The following is a 16,854-nucleotide window of genomic DNA, read 5'->3' on the forward strand; positions in this document are numbered from 1 at the left end:
GATCACTCCTATTTATGCAAACGTGACTCTATAAAAGTGTTATATTGTTTGATGCTAAAGGTTTAACGTCACCCCTACTAAATGAGCACGTATGCTCCGAAGGCATCGTTCACTCAGAGTTCAGGCTAGACGTTGCTAGTGTATCTTCCCTCTAGCAGGATATGAGGAAATAGTGATCAGCTAATCCTCCACACATGCGCCCATGAGGGCCAACTTCAACTCCCGAATAGGCTCCGCCCAGACACGGACAGCGGTTCTTCCACATTAAACATGCGGTTTCACATGGACTTAACCATATATTACGCCGCAGAGGTCAGGTACTGACATGTCTGCATCCTACGGTTGTGGGGCTACTACTCCCCACTTGGTTAGTCTTCGGGAAATATCCATTGACACCCAGCCGCATCTCTAGCACTCGACAAACAAACCCACGCACACACACATGCACACACACCCAACTGCCCATGGGGACAGGGTATTATGACCCCCCGACGTCCCCTACGGAAAGAACCAGTGGCAGCCCGAGGGCCCGCGAGCCGGGGAGAACTCGCGTATCGCCTTAACTCCGTTGGCCTACTAAGGCCTAAGCCTGTTCGTAGTTTACAGTGGGAACCAGCGCTGGAGGTAGAGTTCGACTTGACTGTGATAGGCTAAGTGCTGCGGTTCAACATGTGTTGCGCTTCAACAGTCCTGTAGACCATGACTTTTATAAAAGATGGAAATAAGAGAAAGAAAGAAAGAAACGGTCGGTCTCAGAAGATCAACGCCGCGTGTTGCTTTGGATGGTATTCAGCAACAAAGTATTCCGCGGCGTGTTGCTTTGGAAATAGGCGAATCCCAGAATCTGCGGCGTGTTGCTTCACGCACACTCGCGGCGTGTTGCTTTGAGCGGCGTGTTGCTTTACGCGGCGTGTTTCTTCAGATGGTGGTCAGCAACTCATGCACACTCGCGGCGTGTCGCTTTAGATGATGGTAAAGCGAACTACGCACGCGGCGTGTTGCTTTCGCCGACGGCAACAACCACGAGAAACTAAGTTCGCTCGCGGCGCGTCACCCCGAGACCGACGACCCATGATGCCAAAGATATTCGCAGCGTGTTGCTTTTAAAAACGTGTCGGGGGTTGTCACCCACCGTCTATTTAAACATCAAATGATGTGTTAACGCCCTACTCTCCCGCCGCAGGTGGTGCACCACAGCAGAAGAGCAGGAAGCCCTTAGACCGCCTCTCACTCGCAACATCTGTCGGGACACACCCGGCCGGCTCTACTGAGCCCAGATTACCCATTTCGGGACTCCGGACAGACATGCGAGCGCGATTAGAGACGGCCCGTGCTTTCACGAGTAACCGGCATGATCGGGGCACAGGCGAGTGCCAACCGACCATATCCGGTCCCTCGAGTACCGCCCCAGTACTCAGCAACACTTCTCCAAGTTCTCCCTCATTTACTGACGCTGATCTTAGCGTCTTCATTGTAGCACGTGGGCGTCAAAGCGCTTTGCTACGTGAGCACCGTTCTGCGAGTGCTTTCCGACAGTCATGGCTACTCCCACTAATAGATAGGGACAGTGGGAATCTCGTTAATCCATTCATGCGCGTCACTAATTAGATGACGAGACATTTGGCTATTTGTTTCGTTCAAGGCAAAACGACTGCAATAATGCACAGTCATTCTGAACCTACAACGATATTGCAAGGTGGTTTGCTGTCGGTGTTGCAGCTGACACCCTGGAAGTGCTTGAAAGGAGCTGTCTAGCAGCTCTCACTCTTCTAATCATGCACACTCACATTCTTACTCGTCCGCTGATGCGGAGGCACCCAACTCTACGTGCCAAGCCGACGTGCACCACTAATCGCGGTTACGTTCCGCCCTGGCATATAACGGGTTGTTATACCGTTAAATCGCTTCCAATTAAGCCATGAACCCCAGAGGACGCGAGTCGTAAGCGTACGCAGTTGGGCAGGCGTTAGGCCCAGACTACGCAGCTCACCCCCGCTCCTAGGGCTCCAGACACCTCGCCATGAGATCGTAATGGCGGTGAAACGGACATTATTACGCGGCACTCCTGTGCGCTCCGCCACCCGGTCCACCAGATCATCACAAGATCGGTACTTCTCCACCTTGCGATCATGCGACACCTCTAACGCAGTTTCGCTGGATACTACCTGCGCGTCTACGACCACTGCCTCATCACCCTTAACAATGGTCAGGTCGGGCCGCCTCAAGCCGGCAGAGGTCGAATAGGCTAACTCCGCATCGACATGCCATCCCTTCTGCTGTAGGAAGCCACCGACTCGACGACAAAGGTCGTTATGCCGTAGGATTCTCCCTCCGTGCGTTCTGAAGCAACGCTGAACGCAGTGAGCCGGCGTCTCGACATCGGGACAACCAGCACGACCTCGGGAGACTCTCGCTCTAGACGGAATACAGTTGGCCCGTATGTGATGATAGTGCACGTAGTCATTAAGAGAGTCATAGTTACTCCCGCCGTTTACCCGCGCTTGCTTGAATTTCTTCACGTTGACATTCAGAGCACTGGGCAGAAATCAATCCTCACACTCTGGATCGGCCTTCGAGAGCGGCACAGCCGCCGATGGGACCTCCTCCTGCTCCCAAAATCGTTTCACTATCCGCGACAGATCGTCCTCGACACGGCACTGATATGACTGCGCGACGTGACTCGAAACACTTTCTCCGATAGCGCCGGACAGGATCCAGCCGAGAGTCGTGTTTTGCGCGACGGGCTCGCGGCGACTTCCCTTACGAAGCCCTTGCTTCAATATTACCGCATAAACGTCGACACCGAGAAGGATATCCACCGAGTCGGACGCGCTGAAGTCGGCGTCCGCCAGCTCCAGACCCCGAAGATGAGGCCACGCATCAGCGCCGGCCTCGACACCGCCAGCATATATTGTAAGCCGGGGGAGTACGAGCGCGGAGACCGACATCGCGGGGCCGTCGGTTCGCGGTGACAGCGTCAACGACACGCGTCCCTTCGCGACGGCCGTTTTCTGCCCGCCAACGCCGAATATCGACACAGACGCGTGAAAACGTGGTAATTTTAGTTTTTGCGCGAGGCGCTCGGTCACGATGAACGACTCCGAACCTTGGTCGACCAGCGCGCGAGCACGATGTAGCGTGCCGAATCGGTCGGCTAAGCGAACGCGAGCGGTGGCGAGGAGCACCGCGCCTGGCTTTACGGCAAGTCTTTGAGCCGCGTGAACTGTCTTCGCGACCTCGACCTCGCGGCACGCATCGTGGACGGAAGTATGATGGCGTGCGCCACACGCCGAAGAACCCTTCTTCGACGGGCACTCACTCACCTTGTGAGAACCGAGGCAGTTCAGGCACAGGTTTTTGTCGTCGACAAGCTGCTTCCGTTCCTGGGCCGTTTTCCTTTTATAGTCCTCGCAGAACATGAGAATATGGTCTTTTAGGCAGCAGTGGCAACGGCCGCGCTTGGCGTCAGAATTTCCCTCCTGCTTTCGAGAAAGGTGACTTCGCGTGGATTTGGCAGCTCCGTTCGCGGACTTGCTGGCGACGCCGTCGACTTTAGCGGGCTGCATCGACTCGAGCGTATGCAGCCGTCGATCGAGGAATTGTTCGAGAGTCGCGTACGTCGAAGGCTCGGTCGTGTCACTGATCGACGTCTCCCACTCGCGACGCGAACGCGGATCCAGGAGTTCGACTGCTAGATACACGAAGAGATCTTCGCTACGGTTTATAGGCAGACCGATACCCGCCAACGAACTGACCGTCGCCTTGACGCAGTGGAAAATCTTGCGAAGCTCGACCGCCGATTCACACTTCATTTTCGTTAGCCCGATGAAGTTAGACAAATACGCACGGGTCAGCAGTCGCTTGTTCTCGTAGTACGCGCTCAAGATGTCCCACGCACTATCATAATTTCCGGCCGTTGTCGCGATATTTCGGACTAGTAATTCAGCCTCACCTTTTAGACAAGTTTTGAGGTAGTGCAGCTTCTCTACTTGCGTCGTGGTCGTGTCCCGGCCGATGATGGAGTGGAAGAGGTCGCGGAATGACGGCCAGTTTTCATATCTGCCCGAGAAGTGCGGCAGCTGAATCCGTGGTAGTGGGGTCGCCTCTGGAGTCTCGGTCTTCGCGGCTTCCCTCGTTTTCATGGACCGTAGGAGATCCAGAAAAGAAGCCTTCTGGTTCAAGATAGCCTCCTCCGCCAGCATCGGCACGTCTTGCTTCTTGTACTCGAGCTCGGTTAGGACCTCGGGCGACATTGTGAGCAGTCTTTCGTGGTGCTCGGCAAACTTAGCCCAGTTCGCTTCTAGAGCCTGCAGGCGAGCCTCCACCATTCCCATGGTGATCTTCGCGAGCCCGGCATTTTTTAAGTTTTCGTAGGCTCTTGATATTCGGCCGTACAGCTCGCTCTGCGCGCGGAGCAGCCCTTCCGTCTCAGCTTTGCTCATCTCGTGTCAAGCGGTCACCCGAATGCGAGAAGCTCACCCGTTCCCACACGCACTCACTCACGATACGGATATCGGATAGCGATATCCGGCTCGAAGGACCAATAAATGTGCGCGAGCGCGATAGAGATCTCGGAGTAAAGGCGAGAAGAGAGAGATTAGACGGGATTATCGTCGATAAATTTAAGTCTGTACTTAAACGTCTATATTATGTACAATAATTACAGTATTTACAGTCTCTATACCGCGAGCCACGGACAGATAGTTTACGACCGACGAAAGCGACCGAAGTACACGAAAACCGCGAGCCACGGAAATACGAGTGACTTTATTTTCTAGATGTACGTTCGCCGAAATACTTAGGTCGAATGCGGGCTCGCGCGCGGAGGTCCGGGGTTTTATTCCCACGACTGTCGAATTTTCGCGAACCCTCCGGACTCCCGGTAACGAGCCGAAAATTCAGCCGAGCCAATCAGCTATCGACACTCCGACAATTTCGTATTTAGGGCCTAGTAAGAATTGGCCAATCACAGTTCATTATTCTTCGACCGCAAGGAGAATAATGGACTGTGATTGGTCAATTCTTACGACTTACGACTTACAACACCCATTGTAGACCGGCCCTTAACGAATGTCACTGATCTCGAGGCCGGCAGCTGATCAGCTGTTTTGAAACACCGCTCGCTCGCTTTGTCCCGGATGTATGCCTCGCGCACCGAGTCCCCGAGACAAAGGAGCGAGTCGGGATAGGCAAAAACTGAGCTTTGTTTTTCTGCCCTTCTAGTTTACCAGGAAATATACTGATATTTCCGCGAACGGATCTATTCTTAACATTGAATTTAGACAACTGGCAAACTAGGAAGGCAGAATTTGACAGAGATAATTTAAATTAATGATTACTTTAATTCGCGGTATTAATTGACCGACGGTTTTAGGTTCGATCGCGAACACTTACTAAATATAATTTAAGTAATTACATAGTAATTGTTCAAGGAGTAGGCAGGCGGCACGACGTTTCAATTAATCACAAGACGATTTGGAGACAAGATTCACTTTTCACATTTAATATGTACACTATTTACAGAAGTTCGACAATAAATTGGCACACGGAAATTGCAGTTGAGCGTGAACGAGTGGCACGGGCTGCCGCGACGAACCGTGAATTGCGAAAGGCCCGCGCGAGCGTTTTCGTCACTCTTTTATAGTCGCCCGTTTCCAGAAGTTTCTGGCGCTCAGAGGGGGTACGCGCTCTTTGTCTCCGCGAACCATCTCGAAATTTAAGCTGTTAAATGTAACGAACGTAAGCATTGCGTCAATTGGTTCGCTGAGTCAAAATGCGCGGCCGCGATAGGAGGAGAGCGGCGCCGCACACGCGCGCCGCTCGTCGACTTGTGCGCGTAAGTTCAGGTGCCGCTACCTGTTATCGCGCTGATTACGAGTGTACACGTGGTTCCGCACCATCCCGCCCGCCCCGTTAATCTAACGGAGTTGAACGTAGTCAAGTCAGATGTCATCTCAAGTCGTGCGTAGCGTTGCGAGGAAACGACCGGCGCTGTCATTCATGCGAAGTATCGTGAGATGTGAACACAAGTGTGGTCAATCAATTATATGAGTGCAGTAGCCGAGACATGGTTAAGCGTAAGTGTGTAGAACGATTTGCGACTCTTAGCGGGTGGTTACCCGTTCGTGCGTCGAGTATTGTCCCGACGTTAGCGCCGCGGTGACGGTAAGTATGCACCGGAGAAATGAAGTGATAAATGCACGCGGACGTTACAATACGCGACCGAGTTTAATTAGCCAATTGTCGCTGGAATGAGCTTTTGAGTTTAAAAAGGGACTAGAGAGACGGGAAATTCGCACGTCACGCGCGAGGGTTGTCGTCCGGGCACGGTAGGAGGACGAGTTTCGTCACGGGCCGCGTGAACTCCGACGAGGCGGTCTTGACGGTGACGACCCGGGTCAACCCATCGTCACCCGGATGGATGTTGGTGATCCGTGCCAAGGGCCATTTAGTTGGCGGCGTGGCTTCGCTGCGGATGAGGCACAGGCGCCCGACGGTGACTTCCTGATTACGCTTCCACCACTTTGGCCGCTGGGTAAGTGTGTGGATGTATTCCTTTGACCACCGGTCCCAGAAGTGGTCTCTCATTTTTTGCAATAATTGCCAACGAGTCAAGTAATTGTCCTTTGCTTTTAGGAGCGACGGTTCTGGAACAGCAACGACAGCGGAACCTACAAGAAAGTGGCCAGGAGTTAGTGCGTTGATATCGTCAGGGTCGTCCGACAATGCTTGAATAGGCCGGGAGTTCAAGCATGCCTCGATTTGAGCCAGGAGCGTGGATAGCTCCTCAAAGGTCAACGTTGAGTCTCCCACCACCCTTCGCAGGTGGTGCTTCACTGACTTGACCGCTGCCTCCCAAATTCCGCCAAAGTGCGGAGCCGACGGTGGGTTGAAGCGCCATTGGACATGGTCTGCGGCCACTGAGGAGCAAATGCGGCGGGCCTCCACACTGCTGGCCTTGAAGAGGGCTCTGAGCTGTGAATCAGCGCCTACAAAATTGGTCCCGCAGTCGGAGTACATTACCTGGCAGAGGCCCCGTCGGGAGACAAAGCGCTTGAACGCCGCGATGAAGCCCTCAGAGGAGTAGTCGGAGACGACATCCAGGTGAACCGCCTTCGTGCTCAGGCACACGAAGATGACGAGGAACGCCTTGAGCGCTTTGTTTCCGCGCCCCTTCGAGGTCCTTACCATGACGGGGCCCGCGTAGTCCACTCCGGTGTGTAGGAACGGGCGTGAAGGAGTGACCCGTGGTCGAGGTAGATCCCCCATCAGCTGGTTTTGTGGTGCCGCCCGCCATCGTACGCACGGAAGACAGCGATGGATATGACGCTTTACTGCGGTGCGCCCCTTTGGAATCCAGAATTTTTGTCTCAGGGCGCTCAACGTGAGTTGCACGCCGCCATGGAGCACTATCCTGTGACAGGCATCAATGATCAGCTTGGTGAGCTGCGAAGCGACTGGCAGGATGATCGGGTGCCTCTCGTCGTAGGCCAACAGGGCATGCTTAAGACGCCCGCCCACTCGCAGGACGCCATGTGGGTCACAAACGGCTGCAGTTTCGCCAGGGAAGTTCGATGCTTCAGCGGCCTTTGTTGGGTGCCATTCGTTAATTCTGCCTTGTAATTTGCAGCTTGAACCTTGCGGATCCAGGCCAATTGTGCGGCGTCGAGCTCGTCCGTCGTCAGAGTCCAGTCATCTCGGCCTGTCTTCTCTCGTGACTTCTCCCGCTCAGCCGGGCATCGCGCCCGGAGAGCTCGTCGACACCAAGCGGTAATGCGGAGCAGTCTGGCTAGCGAGGAGTAGCGCATCAGCAATTCAGGCTCGGGTTCCGTTGAAGTTCCGGTCGCCACATGGATCGTGCGTTGTTCTGGCATGTCGTCAGTGTTAGTAGGACTGACCGACGTCGGCCATGGTCCGGCCGTGGTAGTGAGCCATGGAGGTCCTCGCCACCACAACTCGTGATCCACCAGTTGTCTTGGAGCCAGGCCACGGGAGGCGCAGTCAGCGGGATTGTCCTTTCTTGCCACGTGGTGCCATCGCGCCGAGGGAAGCGTGACCTGGATGTTCGTTACGCGGTTGGCCACGAAAGTTTTCCACCGCGCCGGGTGAGACTTAATCCAGGCGAGGACCACCTCGGAGTCGGAATACAAGTGGGCAGGAGCTGTCAGCTGAAAAACAGTAAGTGTATGTTCGGCGAGTTTCGTTAGGAAATCCGCGGCGCAAAGCTCCAATCTGGCTAACGAGATTTTCTTCAGCGGCGCAACCTTCGTCTTCGCGCACACGAGGGTAGTGACCACGCCGTTCTTCGTTTCAGCGCGCAGGTAAAGTACCGCCGCATACGCCCGCTCGGACGCGTTCGCGAATCCGTGTAGCTCAAGCAGGCTCCCGGGCGGCCCGTGCTTTAACCAGCGTGGAATGCGCACGTTCTCTAAGATCGGCAACTCCTGGTGAAAGTCTCGCCAGCGGTCGGCCTCCTCGTCAGACATTGGAGTGTCCCAATCGAGCCCCTGCATCCATGCCGCCTGGATGAACAACTTGGCCCGAATCACCACCGGAGCGAGCCAGCCCAGCGGGTCGAATAGCTGTGCCGTAAGTGATAACACTGTTCGCTTGGTGGCCAGCGGCGTCTCTCTCGCTTTGATGAAGAATGAGAAGTCATCTCTTGTTGGATTCCAGAGAACGCCGAGTAAGGATTGGGACTCCTGGAATTGCCAAGGTCGCTGGGCACCCTGGAGCCGGTCTTCGGGTGGAATGCCCTGTAGCAGAGCCGCGTCGTTTGCAGCCCACTTCTTCAGCGGAAAGCCGCCCACCTTGCAGATGTCTATGAGCTCATCCCGCCTTTTGAGGGCCTTTGTGAGCGTGGAGGCCCCCGAGGTGACGTCGTCGACGTACGTGTCTTCTTCTAGTGTTATTGCGCCTTCCGGGAACCGAGCTCTTTCATCTTTGGCAAGCTGTTTCAGCGTGCGGATGGCGAGGAACGGAGCACACGCCTGGCTGTAAGTGATCGTGTTTAGGATGTATTCGAGGATGGTCAGCTAGGGATCGTCTCGCCATACAATCCGTTGAAGGTCACGGTCCTTCGGATGCACCAGGATCTGGCGGTACATTTTGACGATGTCGGTGACGAAAACGAACAGATGCCACCGCCACCAAAGTAGGATGTCCGCTAGAGCTGGCAGTAGATTGGGTTCTACCAGTAGATGATCGTTCAACGACGCTCCCGAGGGCAATGAAGAGGAGCCGTTGAACACAACCCAAAGTTTTGTTGTGGTGCTCGCTGCCTTGAGTACGCCATGATGTGGAAAGTAGCATACCCTACGGGGAGCACTCTCGTGTGTGTCAACGGGCGACATGTGTTGCAGTGACTCATAATCCCGCATGAATTGCACGTATTGCTGTTGCAGGTCGCCATCACGCTAGAATCGTGCCTCCATCCGGAACAGTGAGCGAACGACAGTGTGACGCGTCCCCGAGAAATCTGGCAATGGGCTTCTCAGAGGCAACCGCACGGTGTACCTGCCGTCGGAGGAACGAGAGTGAGTAGTGACGAACAAGTCCTCGCACGCCTGCTCGTCCGGAGTGAGAGGAACCGCGGCTCGCGGCAGCTCCTCCTGCTCCCAAAAGAGCCTCACCATTCTAGTGAGCTCGTCGTCGGATGCGCAGTGGTGGACGGTGGCTCGTGCCATCGGATTAGCGGCATCCGCAATGCCCAAAAGGAGCCATCCTAATGAGGTTTCCTGCGCCACAGGTTCTCGAGGGCCGCCTCTCCGAACACCCTCCAGCAGGATGGCCGAGAAGACCTCCGCAACAAGTAGCAGTTCAATGGGCTCGTTGGAGGCATACTCTGGATCGGCCAAGGTCAGGCCTGTCAGGTGGGCCCACGTTTTCTCCTTGACCTCCTTCGCCCCCGCATACGCCGTCAACCGATGTAGGACTAGCGCCTGCACGGAAATCTTGTCACCCCCCGCGGAAGGTAAGATCTCGACATTCACGGCCCCGCGCGAGACGCCGGTCTGTAGCCCGCCGATGCCGAAAACTCTGACCCTCGTGGCCACCCGTGTCAGACGGAGACGCTGTGCGAGAGACTCGGACGCGAACGAGGCTTCGGAGCCTTGATCCACCAACGCACGGACGGAATGGAACGCGCCGAACCGGTTGACCATCCGCACTCGGGCTGTCGCGAGGATGATGGTCGGTCCCGAGGTTGTCCGGGGTTGCGCCGCATGTGACGTCGTGGCGGGAGAGGTTTCCTTGACCGCTCGGTACGCGTCGTGCAACGAGGAGTGATGTTTTTCGCCGCAAACGGAGCAGGTGCGCTTTGAAGGGCAATCGGCCACGCGGTGTTTACCGAGGCAATTGAAACACAAGTTATTGGCATCGACAACTTGCTTTCGCTCGTTAGCAGTTTTCGCTTTGTAGGTCGCGCACACCATAACAAAGTGATTCTCGTTACAGGAGGGGCATGAGCTCTTGGATTTTTTTTTATTGCCCGCATGATGTACGCGCGCGGTTCGCGAAGTGGCCTCGGACTTCGTCGCGTTGTCCTCACTCTTGACGCCCTGGACGGCCTCCAGGGTATCCAGGCGGCGCTCGAGGAACTGTTTAAGCGACGTGTAATTCGGGGGAACGGTTGTATCGCTCAGCGAGTCCTCCCAATCGCGCCGCGACCGGGCATCGAGCATTTCCACCGCGAGAAACACGAACAAGTCCTCGGAGCTTGTAATAGGTCTACCGATCCCCTCGAGCGCCCCAACCGTGCTCGTCACTCGATGGTATAATTTGCGCAGGTCGGACGCGGACTCACCCTTCATCTTCGCGAATGATGTGAACGTGGAGTAGATTGATCTCACCAACAGCCGCTTGTTCTCGTAGAACTCCTGCAGTGCCATCCACGCTCGCCCGAAGTTCTCCGCGGTGGTGGGGATGTTTTTGACCAGCTGCTCCGCTTCTCCTTTCAGACACGCCTTCAGGTAGTGGAGCTTTTCCACGTCGGTGACGGCTCCATCGTGGCCGATGAGGGACACGAAAAGGTCACAGAATGAAGGCCAATCCTCGTACTTCCCGCTGAAGCTCGGAAGCTAGATGCGCGGTAGAGTCGTCTTGGGACTAGCGGTGTCTCCTGGCACGGGTTTGCAGTCCTTCGCTCCGGGCAGGGTCTTCTCCACGTCGAGCAGCACCGATCTTTGGTATACGTACACGTTTTCGGCCTGCTCGAAAAGGTCCTCCTTCACGTAAGAGTGATCAATGAGGTCCTTTGCATAGTCCCCGAGGAGGACTTCGTGCTTACGTTCGAACTTCTCCCACTTGGTGTCGAGCACCTTGAGAGATGAGGAAATGAGCGCCCGTGTGATCTTGGCTGCTCCCGTCTTCTTCAAGTTGTCGTACGTGTGGGTCATGCGCGCTTATAATTCCTGTTGTGCCGCAATTAACTGTTCCATTTTCTGTTCTCTTTAGAGTTACCTCGATCGTTAGGAGAGGCCTTTTGACGAGTGAGAAATTGCCGGACAGAACGTGACTATCCGGCTCGAAGGACCAAATGTTCAAGGAGTAGGCAGGCAGCACGACGTTTCAATTAATCACAAGACGATTTGGAGACAAGATTCACTTTTCACATTTAATATGTACACTATTTACAGAAGTTTGACAATAAATTGGCACACGGAAATTGCAGTTGAGCGTGAACGAGTGGCACGGGCTGCCGCGACGAACCGTGAATTGCGAAAGGCCCGCGCGAGCGTTTTCGTCACTCTTTTATAGTCGCCCGTTTCCAGAAGTTTCTGGCGCTCAGAGGGGGTACGCGCCCTTTGTCTCTGCGAACCATCTTGAAATTTAAGCTGTTAAATGTAACGAACGTGAGCATTGCGTCAATTGGTTCGCTGAGTCAAAATGCGCAGCCGCGATAGGAGGAGAGCGGCGCCGCACACGCGCGCCGCTCGTCGACTTGTGCGCGAAAGTTCAGGTGCCGCTACCTGTTATCGCGCTGATTACGAGTGTACACGTGGTTCCGCAACAGTAATCATTAAATAAAAAAGCAATTTGCACGTTTCTGAACATGTTTTATTTATATTAACTTTATATAAAATATTTTTTTATATAAAAAGTATGTTTATATGTTTATACATACAAGATATGTTTATGAAAAAAAGTTAATATGAATAAAACATGTTCAGAAACGTGCAAATTGCTTTTTTATTTAATGATTACCATATAATTACTTAAATTATATTTAGTAAGTGTATTCCGATTGCTTTCAATATATAACAACTAACACACAATGCAATATTTACGCGTACAATCCAATCTAACGCATGCATATGTTGGAAAAGGCATTTTTAGACACAGTACAGTACATTTAATTTTACGTAAAGCAGAATCTATAATATTGTTCTAAATAAGTTTACAATTTTTTTTCACATAACAAGGTTCATCGTTATTATAACCTTTAAATATTTTAAGACATTTTGACATTTTACTACTCTTTTCATATAATAAAGAACGACAATTTCGAAATATTTTTTTGCATGTGCAGAAAATGTTTTGAATAAATATTTTTACTTGCAAATCTCACGGAGGAGACGTATGAAAAACAGTTCTTTTTTTTGTTAACTTTATTCTATAATGTAATATAGGCTACGGTCAACTTGACGCTACAAATACTTTGAAGCGTTCTTCTTCTTCTTCTTTCTTCGTTGAAAGAAAGGAGAAGAGGAATGCTTCGAAGCATTTGTAGCGTCAAGTTGACCGCAGCCATAATATACATTGAATATTTACCGATGAAAAGTCGCATCTTCCGCCATACCAAGGTCTTTCATACAGATACAGCATGTTTTTGCCATTATTTTCTCTTACTTGAATTGTCGCATCAGCTGAATTTATGTTTGCACGTCAATGCACCTTCCCCTCCAACTGCCTTTCATCTACTGACGAGCGATGTGTGCGTTTTACCCATCCCTATTCCCTACTAGTCCCCACTAGTCTAGACTTCTATCCCCACCAAGCGATCAGAAGAAAGAGAGAGGAGTTATCCACGGGCTATGTCTGCACCGTCTATCTTCTTACGCGTGCTCTTACGGCAGGGGCCGGTCTATCTATATAAGTCTATGGTTATAACTTAAACCTTTTATATTTAAAAAACTATACTTTATGAAAAAAAAATGGCATGCACTTTTATTATTTAATTTTTTACGAACTTTTATGCTGCAATCTTATTACCCTCGAACTTCGGAACACCCTGTGTAGATGACAATAATAAATACACAATAAGAGCAAACTTGATATAATTTAAAAAATGTTAAAATTAATACCGGATCCGATTTTGCGCTAATCACAGATAGATTAAGTCTAAATAAATGTTAAATAAATGTTTTTTAAATCATTTTTTCTAATAAATTATTAATGTAAAATAAATATTAAATTAATATTAAATAAATGTTAAATAAATGTTTTTTAAATCATTATTTAACACTTGTAATTAACGTAAAATAAATATTAAATTAATGTTTAATAAATGTTTAATAAATGTTTCTTCAAATCATTACTGCAAAGGAATAATTAACGTTACGTAAATATTAAATAAACGTTAAATAAACATTAAATAAATATTTTTTCTAAATCATTAGTTCAAATAATTAATGTAAAATAAATATTTAATAAATCATATGAAAAGGGGGCATAAAACCGTAACAAGGTGTTCGTGTCAGTTTCTGTGTATATATTGTGACGTTGCAGTTTCGCTGCATCGTGGCAGCGCCCCGCCGCCGTCACAAGGCGCGGGTTTTCGATAATTATTCGTTTCGCGCCCGAGGACCGTTCACAGAGTCAGAGCGAGAGATCTCCAGGGGCATAATTATAATTGCGTTTCCGTATTTTGATCCTTTTTTTTGTTATTTTGTATTGATACGTGGCGCCTCATCGAGCTGAGACTGGAGTTCCTGAGGAGATGCAGCGGATCGTAAAATGCGGAATCGACCGAGAGGAATCGAGCCAGGATATCGATCGACGCGAGCGGACCGCGGCGAGACTCGCCGGCCGGCGGGCGCAGGGGAGCGCGAAAGGACACGCGCGCGGCGCGTGATACGGGACGGACGTTCACGCGATCGGAGCGTGATCCACCACTACTTCGCGATATTTCGTGTTATTGATGCTATTATTTCGCGTTTATTCCGGTCATTTCATATTCGGCTGTGTTGCTTTGCCGATATTCTATGTTAGTTGTAAGTTTAATTTTCTTGATAACGGCGCATTCCGCGCATCTGCTGCGAATTAACGTATTATTTTACTGTATTTCATCCAAGCTCGCGACTAAAATCTTTCATGCTACGTTATCTAATTGCGTTCCTTTACAGTCGGAAAAATTTATCCAATGTCTGAGTTTGATATTCTCATCTTTCTTTTGCTTATTAATTACACCATTAATGTCTGACCTTCATAATTGCATTCTTCTTCTGTTCATTAATAACACGACTCTTTACAATAAACTTTGTTCTCTAATTCCATTAACTCTGTGAGTATGATTTACGCGTCACCCCGCCGAATGTTGCGCTGCCCTTTATCAACCCCGCCCACACTCAGTAGTCGAGCTGGCCGCTCTCTCGCACGCCGGATCTCTTGCGTTTTGGTGTTTCCGGATTTTTCGCGGTTTTGGAGTATTTCGTGGACGCGTGTCTACGCGTCTGGCGCCCAATCTTAAAGTTTCGCGTCGGATTACCGAGCCGTGCGAGGATTCGTCGGAGAGGCCCATCACCCTTCTCTCCCCGGACCCCTTTTGATCCGTCGCACGCCCCGGGTACGACCGGGAGTGAAAAAGACGTGACAATATATATCTTAAAAGAAAGGTAAAGAAAGGCGCTAAGTACACGTATAGTAGTGTATATGTTGTTACCTAAAAAAAAAACAAAGTGGTAGTATTATACCTAAAAAAAACCTAAGTAACAAGTGGTAGACGTAATATCTTTGTACCTCGTTGTTCGAGAGCACGCGGTAGCGCGAGATAGCGCGAGGTAGAAGACGACCACAAATAACGACACAGCAAGTAACCGAAAAATAAAGTGTGTATTTACAAGTATATATGTACAGAGTTCGTTTTCTTGTAGAGAAAGGAAGCCGTGAGCGCGCACAGAGTTTAGCACGGCAACGGCGGCGGAAGCTATCAAGCAAGCGAATGCGTGTTGCAACGCGACAGGCGGCGTTAAGCGGTTTTCAAAAGCGGTCGTAGGCGAAAAAGCAGTTAAGCGAGTGCGATAGCAAAGCGGTATAGAACAGCGGGGTGCGAGCGGTGATCTGCGAGCGAAATCGTTTCCGCGGCGCTGCGGCGGTCTTTTATCACCTCCGCGGTGATGCTCCCTCCAAGCAGATCACCGATGATTTCGGGCGGGTGATTGGCCCTCGGCGGCCTACGTCATCGCGTTGACGTCACCGTTTTCACGTGCCGAGTAGAAGTGCTCGTTGCTTGTTTTCGGCAGCGGTGTTTATGGCATGAACTTTCTCCCTTGTTGGCGCGGTAGCGTGACTTTGTTATTGCCGAGCGAATGTCAGCGAATATTCCAGAATGCGACTGAGAGAAAATCCATGCCATAATCTGCTAATAATTATAGCGATTTCTTTAAAGACGAGCGAACCCCGACATGCAAAAGTCTCAATATATGCTGCTATCAAACGCGATTTCCGGCAGAGTAGCGCAATCTCAAACACTCGTAAAAAAAACCTAAGTAGGAAGTAGTACGTAATCAAGTAATCTATTATTACAAAAAAAAAATGATATCTCTTTCTTTAAATTACAGCGCCAATTACAAAGAGAGAACATATATATTGCCTCAAAAAATAATTGTTGTACTACTTTGAAAAATCTTTACATTGTGTCAATTAGAAAAAGAATCTATGATAACAATTTTATAAAATTAAAAATTTTTATTTAAATTTAACAAGGGAATACAAGATATTTAAATACAAAGTTTACATATGTATTTTTTAGTGGATATGATAACAATTTTATAAAACTAATAATTTTTAAATCCAACAAGGAAATACTTAAATAATACAAAGTTTACAAACATATATGTATTTTGACGTAGAACTACGTCTTTCCCGGAGGGGGGAGGTAACTTCGGGTGCACGACTGCAACGTTTTCTTGCAACGTTTTCTTGCAACGTTTTCTTGCAACGTTTTCCGCGAACCACTCATTTGTTAATAGACCGAATTTTAAAGAATTATATATGAAACAGGGGTGGAATTTTCCGGGAATGGCGGTGGTGGGGTTATTCTTGCAACGTTTTCTTGCAACGTTTTCTTGCAACGTTTTCCGCGAACTACTCATTTGTTAATAGACCGAAATTTAAAGAATTATATATGAAACAGGGGTAGAATTTTCCGGGAATGGCGGTGGTGGGGTTAATTTTTCGATACCGATTTTTTTTAAACCGGTTGCGTAGTTTTTTTTCTTGCAATGTTTTTTTGCAACGTTTTCCGCGAACTACTAATTTGTTAATAGACCGAATTTTAAAGAATTATATATGAAACAGGGGTAAAATTTTCCGGGAATGGCGGTGGTGGGGTTAATTTTTTTATACCGATTTTTTTGTTATATTTTTGAAAATAATAATCGTAGAGTAATAAATAAGTTGTCATTTGATAGCTTATATAGTCTCATTTTCTCTCTAAAGTCTATAAAGTCTCCAAAAGGGGTTACCGATTTTTTTCTTGCAACGTTTTCCGCGAATTACTCATTTGTTAATAGACTGAATTTTAAAGAATTATATATGAAACAGGGGTAGAATTTTCCGGGAATGGCGGTGGTGGGGTTAATTTTTTGATACCGATTTTTTTAAACCGGTTGCGTATTTTTAGTTTTCGATGCC

At 49.9% G+C, this 16,854-nt stretch overlaps 2 protein-coding genes across 3 annotated transcripts; one reads left to right on the top strand and one right to left on the bottom strand.

Moving 5' to 3' along the window:
* Positions 1–2,546: 2,546 nt before the first annotated feature.
* LOC139780631 (uncharacterized) lies at positions 2,547–4,442 on the bottom strand. Its single transcript, XM_071719353.1, has one exon. It carries the CDS (start codon positions 4,440–4,442, stop codon positions 2,547–2,549), a length of 1,896 nt encoding a protein of 631 aa, XP_071575454.1.
* A 3,878-nt stretch (positions 4,443–8,320) lies between these two features.
* On the top strand, positions 8,321–11,665 carry LOC139780646 (uncharacterized). 2 transcript variants are annotated; one of them, XR_011720302.1, is made up of 6 exons: positions 8,321–8,589; positions 8,677–8,888; positions 8,961–9,536; positions 9,749–9,973; positions 10,959–11,381; positions 11,455–11,665. XR_011720302.1 is itself a non-coding variant. In XM_071719368.1 (6 exons), the coding sequence occupies exons 1-3, from the start codon at positions 8,527–8,529 to the stop codon at positions 9,418–9,420; spliced, it is 399 nt and encodes a 132-aa protein (XP_071575469.1). In that variant the 5' UTR covers positions 8,321–8,526; the 3' UTR covers positions 9,421–9,536; positions 9,749–9,973; positions 10,959–11,381; positions 11,455–11,665. The 2 variants fall into 2 exon arrangements, 1 of the variants encoding a protein (XP_071575469.1); XM_071719368.1 differs by having other exon boundaries at positions 8,677–8,996; positions 9,405–9,536.
* The last annotated feature ends 5,189 nt before the right edge of the window (positions 11,666–16,854 follow it).

Source organism: Temnothorax nylanderi, unplaced genomic scaffold (genome assembly GCF_030848795.1).
Source record: "Temnothorax nylanderi isolate EJ_2023f unplaced genomic scaffold, tnyl_v1.0 TNYL_tig0289_pilon, whole genome shotgun sequence".
Taxonomy (NCBI): Eukaryota; Metazoa; Arthropoda; class Insecta; order Hymenoptera; family Formicidae; genus Temnothorax; species Temnothorax nylanderi.

Bases quoted from the DNA above. Each gene is read 5' to 3' on its own strand.
- LOC139780646 (XM_071719368.1), top strand. From the start codon at position 8,527: ATGAACAACTTGGCCCGAATCACCACCGGAGCGAGCCAGCCCAGCGGG. The intron at 8,590-8,676 runs GTAAGTGATAAC...GTTGGATTCCAG, and splicing joins GCGGGTCGAATAGCTGTGCC to AGAACGCCGAGTAAGGATTG.
- LOC139780631 (XM_071719353.1), bottom strand. From the start codon at position 4,442: ATGAGCAAAGCTGAGACGGAAGGGCTGCTCCGCGCGCAGAGCGAGCTG.